The 13,670-nt window shown below is 42.6% G+C and overlaps 1 protein-coding gene across 5 annotated transcripts in view; it reads right to left on the bottom strand.

Annotated features, from left to right (window-relative positions):
- LOC128640657 (myomegalin) overlaps positions 1–13,670 on the bottom strand; it is a 285,549-nt gene that overhangs the window by 69,423 nt on the left and 202,456 nt on the right. For all 5 annotated transcript variants that reach the window (XM_053693086.1, XM_053693087.1, XM_053693088.1 and 2 more), the window contains exons 31-32: positions 2,410–2,645; positions 1,389–1,523 (exon numbers count right to left, since the gene is read on the bottom strand). In XM_053693086.1, the coding sequence (XP_053549061.1) occupies positions 1,389–1,523; positions 2,410–2,645 (371 nt within the window). The remainder of the gene's footprint in view (positions 1–1,388; positions 1,524–2,409; positions 2,646–13,670) is intronic.

The following is a 13,670-nucleotide window of genomic DNA, read 5'->3' as shown; positions in this document are numbered from 1 at the left end:
CTTTGTTGAAGTTCAACAGCACGTGTCTGCAGCACTATACGGCAGCAGTTTTGCAACAGTGTTATATATTAGTGCTGCCATCTAGTGTGCTTGCTATTTCTTGTCATGTAGTCCTCCAGATGTGCACGCTACCTATCTAGATATCTCTTCAACAAAGAATAACATGAGAACGAAGCAAAATTGTATTCTCTATCTGAATCATGAAAGAAAACAATTGGGTTTTATGTTCCTTTAACCTAAACTCGGACAAAAAGCAAAATCTGTAACCTAGGTTTTCAAAATGCTGCAAATTGTCTAAAGCAGCCATATGATTGGCAGGTTATCAAATTTGCTTTTTAGCCTTCCTAGGAAATGTGCAACAAAGCACAATTTTTACACAAAAGCAAGAGGCTATGAGTATTTAAATCTAAGACCGGCTCTAATTTTTATGCCCCCTGTTCATGTACCTGACTTTTAGGTAAAGGGGTGCAAAGTACTTACAAAGCTAATAAATGTGTCTGTATCCCCCAAAATTGGCTCTGTGGATGCAGAAATAAAGCCAATATCAATGTTAAGAAACTCAAAAATGGGGGCTCTTTTTGTTTTTCAAAATTATCTATATTGCTAAGCTGTTACCTTTAATATGCTGGGGCAAAAGAACCCAAGTATAATATGAAATTTCGGTTCTTTAAAATGATTTTTGCTGTTACTATAAGTTGTTACATTCACAAATGGAATATGATCTAGTTGTTTGTTATATGCGTGGCTAGTTTACAACTCAGTTATTCAGACTTAAAGGGATACTAAAGCCATATTTTTTCTAGCATGATTCGGATAGAGCAACTTTCTAATTTACTCCTATTATCAATCTTTATTTGTTCTCTTTATTTGAATAGCAGGAATAAAAACTTAGCAGCCGGCCCATTTCAGGTTCAGCACCTGGGTACAGCTTGCTGATTGGAGGCTACATTTTCCCACCAAATCAGCAAGCGCTATCCAGGGTACTGGACCAAAAATGGGCCGTCTCCTAAGCTTTCATTCCTACTTTTTCAAATAAAGATACCAAGAGAACAAAGAAAAATTGATAAAAGGAGTAAATTAGAAAGTTACCTAAAATTGCGTGCTCTATCTGAATCATGAAAGAAAACATTTGGGTTTAGTATCCCTTTAACACATTTTCTATAAAAGGACAGTATCATGAAGAAAAGTCAATAATATATTAATATGTTTAATATAAAGTAACTATTTTAAATGAAATGCTGAAAAAGTACTTTTTTATGAAGAAATGCAACCACTACATCTCTATATTTGAAGTATACTTTTATTATAGGATTATAAGTAGATCTTGTTTGCTAGAGTTTGGTCATTCTGAACTGTAGAGTTTTCAACGCTAATTATTCAGCCCATACCTTGTGCAGGCTGAACATTGTCCGCAGAATGAACCTGTGATGCGCTGATATGATGCTTGGTCTGTGGCTGACCTTCATGAAAAGTTGTAAGCGATGGTTTTGATGGGAGGGGAATACCTTTATTGTTATGAATATCTACAAAAAGTAATCATTATTGAAAAATGCAAATGATTTAATGGATATGTTGATTATAATGAAATTGTACTTTCTAGGGGGTAAGAAGAATAGATCAAATTCTGAAATACAAAACTTAACAAACAGAAGAACAAATGATCAAGAACAAAAATCTAGTTGTTTGAAAGCTCTGCACTTCATCAATAGACCACATTATACGAGTCTGATACATATATCAACATGTGAATCAAACTTGTAAACTGAACAACTGTTACTTCAAACAAAACAGTAAACTTCTTAAAGTGAAGGTCAATTTGGATGAATTAGTGCCCGGTTTTTAATAATCCTATTAAAAACAAGGGCACTTTAATTCATCAAAATTGACATTTCACTCGTTTTCTTCAAAAACTTACCTTTTAATCCTTGCAGCTGCTCCAGCGCTCCTCCGCCCCGTTGCAAGCCATCTTTGCGGGTCCAAAATGACGAATCCGGCTTCCTCCAAACAAGGCGTTGCATCAGGACAAGATTCCCCTGGGGGGGGGAAGCCGTGATTGGAGGAAGCCAGATTTGTAATTTCTGACGTCTGCAGAGGCTTCTGACGGCCGTGGGAATCGTTGGATTGGCTGCCAGATTGAAAAGGTAAGTTTTTGAAGACAAAGAGTAAAATGTCAATTTTGATGAATTAAAGTGCCCTTGTTTTTAATAGGTTTATTACAAACCGGGCACTAATTAATCAAAATTGACCTTCACTTTAAATGTCAATTAATTAGAGGACACACAATTTATTCTTACTTCTAAATATTACAGAGAAATAGACCATGAAAAGTATTAAAGTATTGTCTGTTTCAGAATATTCTAATGAATGCCACTATATTTTATTATTCAGAGTAGAGAGGATTTGCAATACCTGGGTCTTGGATGCTTCTTTGATCATACTGTGTATAATCACTGGCTGTGGCCACCTCTGAACAGCCTTCTAAATCCTCATTGGTGGAAAGCTGGTCATCTGACACAAAGGACGTCCTGTCTGACTGATCTGACTCTGAGATGGCATGGCTGCTAGCTGGAGTCACAGATCGATCATCCAGCTTTGACTGTAGCGACTCTATTATTTTGTCTTTCTGTTGCAGCTCTTTACTTAATCTGTTAACAGTATATTGATATTAAATTAAAATTAGTTTGTATAAATATCCTTATACAACATACTTCCCCCTGTGTACTTTATATTTAGAAAGCTATTTAAAGCCACATTAATTAGGATATATCTTATTTTTGTCAAATACTTAGGATGGAAAGGTTTTTCATAAATGTGCCATTTCCCAGTAAATTCTTAACACAACATGTGTTACACAGATACAAGGGCTCTTGAGAATACGGATGTTTGAGTATAATGGTGGTGTATGTATACAATGACTTATTTCACCCTGGTTTAATAGAAAGGAACATGTATCACATACTTGAATAAAATCTAAAATACCTATTTTGGCATCCAAGTTTGATTCTATGGGCCGATTTATCAAGGGCCGAATGGCCATTGATGTCCCGTTTCCATGCAAGCAGTTAAGAAGCAGCAGTTTTAAGACCGCTGCACCTTAACTCGTCCGCTGCCTCTGAGTCTGCGGACATCAATCTACCCGATCGTATACAATCGGGTTGATTGACACCCCCTGCTAATGGCCGATTGGCCAAGAATCTGCAGGGGGCGGCATTGCACAAGCAGTTCACCAGCTGTCGGCATTCAGCGATGTCTGTCAGACATGATCCGCTGAGCGGATCATATCGGACAGACACTTGGTAAATCGGCCCCCATGTTTCCAATATTTCAATAGTATAGGCTAATACAAGTAAACATTAAAAACAATTATATAATATTTATAGGTATTATATGAAATCTTTCTTAAATGGACATTCTAATATTAGAGCAAAAGGTGCCCAGTAAAGGGCTAGAACAGTTACGCCTGAGCCATAAGAGGATTATCACGGGTGTTTGCACTCGTACAGTTACACTCATAATAATACTGTCTAATAAAAATTATTAAAAAAAATATTGCACACAAAAGTTATAAAAGCTCAAAGATATGAGGTCTCAGGTGAAAAAAATAGGCAGGCAAATGACAAAGGGCTTTAACATAGACATACATGTCTAAATATGTATATGTATTTGTGTGTATATATATATATATATATATATATATATATATATACTGTATATACAGTATATGTCTATATATATATGTATACATACTACAGACATTCAGTATATACACATATAAACTCATAAATACATATGTACACACAAATAGACACATTATATATGTGCATTGGAGCCCTTTGCAGTTAAGTAGATGAAAACATAAAAAAGCATATTTGTGGAATATTCATTTGTAATAAAGGTTTTAACTATGTATTTACTGTAAATATTTGATATCACAATGTTCTGCACATAGCAGAATATGATCTGTGTATTTCTAAATAGATATTGCTATATTTATCTGTATATATCTATACCTATATATAATCATGTGTATATATAACATAATTTATGCTTAACAGATAAATTCCTTTCCTCCCTGGCAGGGAGAGTCCACGACTTTATTCCTTAAAGGTGCCAGAAGAAATAATATAAAAAAAAGGAGCCGCCCAACAAAAATAAATTACAGGTGGGGGTCCAGGGCTGCCAGGAAGGAAAGGAATTTATTTGGTAAGCATAAATTATGTTTTCCTTCCATAAGGCAGGGAGAGTCCACGACTTCATTCCTTACTGTTGGGAAAACTATACCTAAGTTCCAGAGTACACTAAAGAAATAACGGGAGGGAACAAAAAAGAGGCGGACCCTATTCTGAGGGCACCACAGCCTGTAAAACTCTTCTCCCGAAAGCTGCTTCAGCCGAAGCAAACACATCAAAGTTGTAAAATTTAGAAAAAGTTTGTAAGGAGGCCAAGGTAGTTGCCTTACAAATCTGATCCATAGAGGCTTTGTTCTTAAAAGCCCAGGAGGAAGCCACTGCTCTAGTGGAATAAGCCGTTATCCTCTCAGGAGGCTGTCGCCCTGCTGTCACATAAGCTAAGCGGATGACATTCCTCAACCAGAAAGATAGGGAAGTCGTAGTAGCCTTCTGTCCCTTACGCTTCCCCGTATAGATGACAAACAAAAAGGGAGGTTGTCTGAATTCCATAGTAGCCTGAAGATAGAACTTCAATGCACGAACCACATCTAGATAGTGAAGCAAGCGTTCCTTCACTGAAGAAGGATTAGGACACAAAGAAGGAACAACAATTTCTTGATTAATGTTATGATCCGACACTACCTTAGGGAGGAACCCTAATTTAATACGTAAAACTGCCTTATCAGCATGGAAAACCAGATAAGGGGGGTCACATTGCAAAGCAGAAATCTCAGAAAACTGTGCGCAGAGGCAATAGCCAACACAAAAAGAACCTTCCAAGATAACAATTTAATGTCAACAGTATGCACAGGCTCAAACGGAGCCTGCTGCAAAACACTAAGAACAAGATTGAGGCTCCAAGGCGGAGCCCCAGATCTAAACACAGGTCTGATCTTAGCCAGAGCCCTAACAAAGGACTGCACATCCGGAAGCTCAGCTAATCTCTTGTGTAGTAACACCGACAGGGACGATATCTGTCCCTTCAGGGAACTAGCAGAAAGACCCTTCTCTAGTCCATCCTCGAGAAAAGATAACATTTTGGCAACCTTAACCTTATGCCAGGAAAAGCCTGGCTCTTCACACCAGTACAAGTAAGTCCTCCACACTTTATGGTAGATACGAGTAACTGGCTTACAAGCTTGAACCAGAGTGTCAATAACACTCTCAGAAAACCCTCTCTTGGCTAAGACTAAGCATTCAATCTCCACGCAGTCAGCCTCAGAGAATCTAGATTTTGATGAATGAAGGGAGCCTGTATCAACAGATCTCTGCGATAAGGTAACCTCCACTGAGGAGATGAGGTAATCACTACCAGATCTGCAAACCACCTCCTTCGCGGCCACGATGGAGCAATCAGGATCACTGATGCTCGTTCCTGCTTGATGCGAGCCACCACACGAGGGAGAAGCGGTAATGGAGGAAAAATATATATGAGTCTGAACCTCCATGGTACTGATAGGGCACCTATCAGTTCCGCCTGAGGATCCCTCAACCTCGATCCGTACCTGGGTAGCTTGATATTGAGGCGGGATGCCATGAAATCTATCTCCGACGTCCCCCACTCGCTGCATATCTCTGCAAACACCTTGGGGTTGAGAGACCACTCCCCTGGGTGAAAGGATTGCCTGTTGAGGAAGTCCGCTTCCCAGTTGTCCACAACCGGAATGTGGATCGCTGACAGCGAACATCTGTGAGTCTCCACCCACTCTAGTATCTGAGATACTTCTCTCATCTCCAAGGGACTTCTCGTATCCCCCTGATGGTTGATGTAGGCAACCAAGGTTATATTGTCTGATTGGAATCTGATAAACTGGGACGAACCCAGAAGGAGCCAAGCCTTCAAGGAATTGAAGATTTCCCAGCGTTCCAATATATTGATCGGAAGGGAGGACTCCTCCTGAGTCCACAGCCCTTGTGCCTTCTTGGCACCCCAAACTGCTCCCCAGCCGGAAAGGCTTGCGTCCATGGTCACAATCTTCCAGGACAGTTTTAAGAAGCACGTGCCTTAGGACAGATGATCTAGACAGAGCCACCAAGAGAGTGAGTCTCTTGACAGGTTGTCCAGCACAATCTGTTGAGACAGATCTGAATGGTCGCCGTTCCATTGTCTCAGCATGCATAGTTGTAAGGGTCTGAGATGGAATCTGGCAAAGGGAATGATGTCCATACAGGACACCATGAGTCCGATCACCTCCATACACTGGGCCACTGAGGGTCACAAAGAGGCCTGGAGGGCAAGACATGCAGTAGTTAGCTTGCAACGTCTCTGATCTGTGAGAAATATTCTCATGGATATGGAGTCTATTATTGTCCCCAGGAAATTCACCCTTGTACTTGGAGTAAGAGAACCCTTTTCCAAGTTTATCTTCCATTCATGTGATCGAAGAAGATTGAGAAGGGACTCTGAGCGTTCTTCCGCTAGACGAAAAGATGGTGCCTGTACCAAGATATCATCCAGGTAAGGCGCTATTGCAATACCTTGTTGTCTGGCAAAGGCTAGAATACCCCCAGAACTTTAGAAAATATCCTTGGAGCAGTAGCTAGACCAAACAGAAGCACTATGAACTAAAAGTGCTGGTCCAGAAAGGCAAACCTCAGGTACTGAAAATGTTCCCTGTGTATCAGAACATGAAGGTATGCATCCTTCAGGTCTATAGTGGTCATAAACTGTCCTTCCTGAACCAGAGGAAGGATTGACCGTATTGTCTCTATCTTGAAAGAGGGAACACTCAGAAACTTGTTTAGGCACTTTAAGTCCAGAATTTGATGAAACGTTCCCTCCTTTTTTGGAACCTCAAAAAGGTTTGACTAAAACTCCAAACCTCTTTCTGCTGTAGGTACCGGAACAATTACTCCTAGAGAGGAGAGATCCTGTACGCAACCTAAGTAGGTAGTCCTCTTTTTCTTGTAGACAGTCTGGAGAGTAGGAATCTGACCCTATCCGGTATCCCTGAGATACAACCTCCAGGACCCAAGGATCCTGTACATCCTGGAACCAAGAGTCTGAAAAACGAGACATTCTGCCCGCTATTCGATCGTATCCCGGATCGGGGGCTACCCCTTCATGCCGATTTGTTCTCGGTGGGCTTCTTAGTCTGTTTGGACTTATTCCAGGACTGAACCGGCTTCCAAGTACTTTTGGGCTGCTCGGACTTTGATGAGGATTGCTGTCGTTGTGATTTGTCAGAACAATAGGAACGAAAACTAGACAATTGCCACCCCTTAGGCCTATTCTTATCTATCCTGCGGTAGGAAGGCACCTTTCCCTCCGGTAACCATAGAAATAATGGAGTCCAGTCCTGGACCGAATACAATCTTCCCCTTGAAAGGAAGAGAAAGAAGTCTGGATTTAGAAGTTATATCCGCAGACCAAGACTTCAACCAGAAAGCCCGGCAGGCTAGGACCGCAAATCCAGAATCCTTTGCATTTATGTTAATAATCTGCATATTCGCATCACAGATGAAGGAGTTAGCAATTCTCAGAGCTTTAATTCTTTCCTGAATATCCTCGAGAGGAGTCTCCACCTCAATGAGCTCCAACAGAGTGTCGCACTTGTAGGTAGCTGCTCCAGCAACCGTGGCTACCGCTGCCGCCGGTTGAAATAAAAACACTGTATGTTGAAACATCTTCCTCAGAAAAGTTTCCATTTTTTTATCCATAGGCTCTCTAAAAGAAGAGCTATCCTCCAGAGGGATAGTAGTACGCTTAGCCAGCGTAGAAAAAACGCCATCCACCTTAGGGATGGAGCCCCAAAAACCTAATTGAGATTCAGGGACCGGGAATCATTTTTTAAAAGTAGACAAGGGGGAAAAAGAAGTTCCTATTTTTTCCCATTCGTTACTAATAATGTTTGCCATTCTAACTGGTACAGGAAAAGTCAGAGGGACCTTCCTGTCTTTATAAACCCTGTCTAATTTAGGGATCTTAGGTTCCTCAGGGAGTTTAGCTTCTGGAACCTCTAGTGTAGACAGAACCTCCTTTAATAAAAAACGCAGATGCTCCATTTTAAATCTAAAGGAGGATTCCTCCGCTGAAGGAGGTTTAGAAACTGAAGTTTCTGACTCAGAAAGTTCACCCTCTGAAGCTACAGAGGTTAACTGGGACATAACTAAATCCGACAAATATTTAGATGACTCTAGGTCAGGAGAACTATGTTTATACCTTTCTCTTATGTTTGCTAGAGGGCGGTAAGGCACTCAGGGCCAAAGACACCGCCGACTGTTACTGCGCGGTAAAGTCCGCAGGAAAAAAGCCAACCGCGGGGAACTGCATGTGGAGCGGGTAGTGTAGAAAGGGTAGTAATCGCTTGGCACACACAATCCTGAGAGGGGCTAATAACGCTATGAGTATTAGCAGGCTCGTCTCCCTTCTTACACTTAAGAACAGTGCTTAGGAAAATGGAACAAAATTGAGTAGGAGGGCAAACCACAGGCTCCTAACAATATAAACAGGAATTATTAATCAATACAGAAGGAGTCCTCCATAGCTAAGGTATATCCACGGAAGGACAGACAAAAAAGAACGCTTAATCCCAATGTCTGGGGCACTCACCACCTCCTAGACCCAGACAGCTAACAGTCACCTAGATTACGTGTTTTGCGTTGCGGCTCGTAACGCTGAAAATATGGAATTTTCAGCATTAAAACAGCACCGCAGCTATTACAAGTCTTGTCGGTATAGGTGTACCACACAACTTTTAGCCTGTACTGCAACGTCAGTACCGCACTCGTAAAAATGTTTTTTCATGGGATTCCCATAGCGCCGGTATTACGGTGAGTTTTGTGGTGAGGCTAAAAAGTGAGCATTACAGCCTAAAACGACAAGATCCATACCGCCATTTAAAGTCAGTAGTTATGAGTTTTACACTACAAAGGTGTAACATAAAATTACTAAAGTGTTACAAAGTACACTAACACCCATAAACTACCTATTAACCCCTAAACCGAGGCCCTCCCGCATCACAAACACTATAATAAATGTATTAACCCCTAATCTGCCGCTCCCGACATCGCCACAACTAAAAAAAATATTAACCCCTATTTCGCCACTCCCTGACATTGTCACCACTAAACTAAAATATTAACCACTAAACCGCATCGCAAACACTATTTAAATATTATTAACCCCTAATCTGCCGTCCGCCCACTTGGCCCAGCTATACTAAAGCTATTAAGCACTAAATTGCAAGCCACTATAATAAACCTATTAACCCCTAAACCGAAAGCCCCCCAACAAAATATACTAAATAAAACTATTAACCCCTAAACCGAAGGCCCCCCACATCGCAATAAACTAATTTAAACTAGTAACCCCTAAACCTAACACCACCCTAACTTTATATTTAAACATAAATTATGCTTACCTGATAATTTCATTTTCCTCCGTGGGAAGAAAGAGTCCACAGCCGCATTCATTACTTTTGGGAAATAAGAACCTGGCCACCAGGAGGAGGCAAAAACACCCCAGTCAAATGCTTAAATACTCCTTCCACTTCCCTCATCCCCCAGTCATTCTGCAGAGGAACAAGGAACAGTAGAAGGAATATCAGGGTGAAAAGGTGCCAGAAGAATACAACTAAGACGCCCCACATAAAAAAACGGGCGGGGGGCTGTGGACTCATTTCCACGGAAGAATAATTTATGTTTTTCTTCCTAATGGGAAAGAGTCCACAGCCGCATTCATTACTTTTGGGAAAACCATACCCAAGCTAAAGAGGACACTGAATGCCAAAACGGGAGGGTACAATAGGTGGCCCATTCTGAGACCACCAAGCCTGAAACCACTACCCAACAAAAACCCAGCTTCGTCCGAAGCCGAGAAAACTTTAAAAAGGAAAGGCCCCAAGGACACTGACCAGCAGATAGTCCAGAAGCCTAGCTAGAGACTGCAAAATCGGACTCAACTGAGCCAACAGTCCTCCAGGAGACACCGTCGCCCAACAGTCGGTCCCTCACCGCTCACCCCTCACTAAAGAGGGGAACACCAGCCTAAATTCCCCAAGGGATAGGGCAAGGAAGAACCCAAAGGATAGGGCAAGGAAGAACCCAAGGTAAACCAAAAGGTCACCACAAAATCCATAAAAGGAAAACCCCAATAGCAAGCCCAGCTCACAAAGATCCAAATGGATCCTGACAGACAAGGGGAGGCTACGCCCAGACCAAGCAGAAACCAGAGGTTTAGGACCGGGCATCTAAACAGAGAAATCCTTCTCTCATTCTCTCAACATCGTGCAAAGCACCGAAAGACAACTGAAAACTGAGTCTTCACATCATCAGAACTAAGAATACTAAAGTATTCAGACAAAAAAGAACGTGTAACAGACCCGGACGAAAAACCCTGAGTCAAGAACACGCAGCTATCATCAGGATGGCACAGAAGAATACTTGCTGAGTAGTAAAAAGCGTCCAGCAAGAGAACAGATTGCAAAAGAAAACTCCCAGACAGAGGGCACACTCTAGGCAATCGAAGCTGCCAGACCTACACACAGGGCTCAACGAGGCCCACTGCACCCCCAAGAGAGAGAGGTTACACTCAGAACCCGAAGGTGTATGGTAACCCTGGACCTTCTGCTTGCAAGCCCAGGGAGCTAGCTACTCTGCCAACCTAGATCCTGAAGATGACAACGCATCTCAGAACCCACTCCCAGCCGGGCCAGCCCAAGCATCGGTAGCACTGAAACAGGAGAACAGAAGAACCCCAACACCAGCTCAAAAACGAGCGGAAAAATGGCCACAGCCATCCCAACAGAGCACGGGTGCCAACCTGACTCCTTAGAAACAGACAACAAGGCTGTAGACCCAAAGGAATCTAATAAAAGGCCCACCATAGTCTCGACATGGAGCCAGCAAGACTCCAGATGGAACGTAACAACCCAGAGAAAAACACCCCTCTCTGAAAGCTTAACTCTCAGTTCCAACCTCCTGAATACAAGAGAATCCCTAGAAAAAGGGCCACACCTCCATAAGAAGGAGAATAATCCCCTCACTCTAAGAAAAGGGATGGGGCAAAAAAGGAAGAGCACCTGCCCACAAGACACAAAGCCACAGGCTAAAGGAGAGATCAATCTCCAACGCAGATGAACCTGGAAGAAATCCCCCTAGGAATTAGCTTGCTAACACACATCCAATGTGCAATAGCTGCAGCAGAGACACTGCAAACCCATTCGCCTGCACAGCAGTGAATCCATAAGGTTACCACAGCAAGCTGACCAAGGGAAACCGACCATAAAAGCGTAAGTCCAGCCCAATGAGCATCAGCACTTAGACAACCTTGCCAACCGTAACCAGGTCAACTAGTCCAAGTAAAAGGACATAACCCAAGTTCCTAGGAACTGGGGAACCCCGAACCAGCCTTACAGCCAAAAAGTCCAGCAACAACTCCACAAAGGAAAACACTGAGCGAAGCCTCAGCAACCGGAAACACCAGGGAGAAAACAGAACCAAGCCCCCAATTGTTTAAACAAACAATATCCAAGAACTTAAAGTGAAGGTAAAGTTCGCTGTATTAGAATCTAATACTATACATTGCAGCACAAATGAATGGCACTTTCATTCATGAAAAATTCTAATTGTACTTTTCTACCGTGTTTTCGCCGTTTTAATTTGACATTTTGCTATATCCAAATTCAACCCGTTATTTTTTATTTTTTTAACATGCTGGTCACGTTTTTACTCCAGCCAATTGATTTTCTGGCCGTTAGGCGGCCGTCATTTGACGTCATCCCTCTCTTGGATGCTATGCGCATGCGTTACCTTTGTTTGCTGTCACTGGGAAGCCAAGCGCAGCCCCGTTTCGCGCATGCTTAATGTTCATGGCTATGAGCAGTTCTGTCAGGAGGTGGAGAAACACAAGGGCAAAACTGTATTTGTTTATTTCTCTGGGACCAAGAATGCTGATGGGGTGAGCTGGTGCCCTGATTGTGTGATTGTTGTTTTTTTTTTAAGTGGATTACGTAGCAGTCTTATTTATAGAAACTGCAGGCTGGGATTACCGCATGCGCAGCGACGAGTTTATGCGCATGCGCAGTTCATTTAGTTGCCGTGCACGAGCCTTGAGACCGCTCTATACGTCATAAAATGAAAAATCAGGAAATGGCTCATGGGAGGAGTTTGAAATAGAACGGTAGGGAAAAATAAAATATCAATATTATCGAAATAAGTAATGTTTCAGAGAAAATAACTTAGCGACTCTGTATGTTATAAGCAGCATTATTGAATAGTGCTTACAGAACAATCTAACTTTACCTTCACTTTAACACCCCGTCTGATATAAAAAACCAGACCACATGGAGATATTAATACAATATCCAGATCAACCCAGATAACGAGATAACTCGCAAGCCTTGACCCAAGGAAGAGACCACCCCTTGCCAAAGCCCAATTTTCCAAAGGAGCTAAGGAATTAAAAGTCGTACAACGACACTAGAGCCCATAGACTCTCAAACAGCCGCAGCACAACAAGCAAGGGGATACCCCGAGGCCAAAATCACTTGAGCAAAGGCTGGTCTCCGCCTCACCTCCATACAATCAGAGGATCATAGAGATAAAAGGATGCACAGCATCCCCAGCTCCGAGCAGAGTCCAAGGAGACCGCCCAGTGCCCCTAACAGGGAACGACCATATCCCGGAGGGGAACCCAGGTCCCTAAATGGAGACCTAATTCACATGGAGACAACAGAGGAAGACCAAAAGTTCTCATAAAAAACAGCTAGCCAGTACACAGTCAATGTGCAATAGCTGCAGCTGGTCACATTCTGCAGCCCATCCGCTGCAAGGCAGCTAAACTACCCAATAAACTACTAGCTGCTGAGAACTAAGTCCAGAAGGACATTCCCAGGGCCTCAAAAGAAAAAACACCAAACCAAACAACTCGGCGGCAAGAGAGCACAAGCCCCCCAACCCTCCACTACATGGGGAGGAGCTCTAGGGTCTGACAACCCCAGACACAAGAGAGAGAGATGCAGCGGAACTTCACTGACCCAGTCATCCAAATTGAAGGCTGTAAGGACTGAGACAATCCTTCCTGCCTCACAGACCCACCGGTCCTCTAGAATGCTTAGTTGAACACAGAGGATAACATGAGCACTCGGCACCTCTACCGGACCAGCTAAGCAGAGCGGCGCCACGTGTCCGAACAGCTACCAGACAGAACTGAACCCAAACAGGACCAGCCTGCAATCCGGGTCCTAACCGTCAAACCGCATAAATCCTCCCTCAGAGGGGAAGAAAGAAAACAGACAGGACATCCTATCTGATGAAAATAAAAAACAAGGCAACCCCTAGGTTAACACCCAAATAGAAACAGGCCTACAGCAGGACCAGCCAAACGGAGCCCTGATCTTCCAAAAAAACTGGAAAAGATCTCAATACATGGACCAGACCATATGGAAATATTAATACAATATCCAGATCAACCCAGATAACGAGATAACTCGCAAGCCTCGACCCAAGGAAGAGACCACCCCTTGCCAAAGCCCAATTTTCCAAAGGAGCTAAGGAATT

The sequence above is a fragment of the Bombina bombina genome, chromosome 10 (assembly GCF_027579735.1).
Source record: "Bombina bombina isolate aBomBom1 chromosome 10, aBomBom1.pri, whole genome shotgun sequence".
Lineage (NCBI taxonomy): Eukaryota > Metazoa > Chordata > Amphibia > Anura > Bombinatoridae > Bombina > Bombina bombina.
The sequence above is the reverse complement of the archived record's forward strand: the minus strand, read 5'-3'. Positions and strand labels throughout refer to the sequence as shown.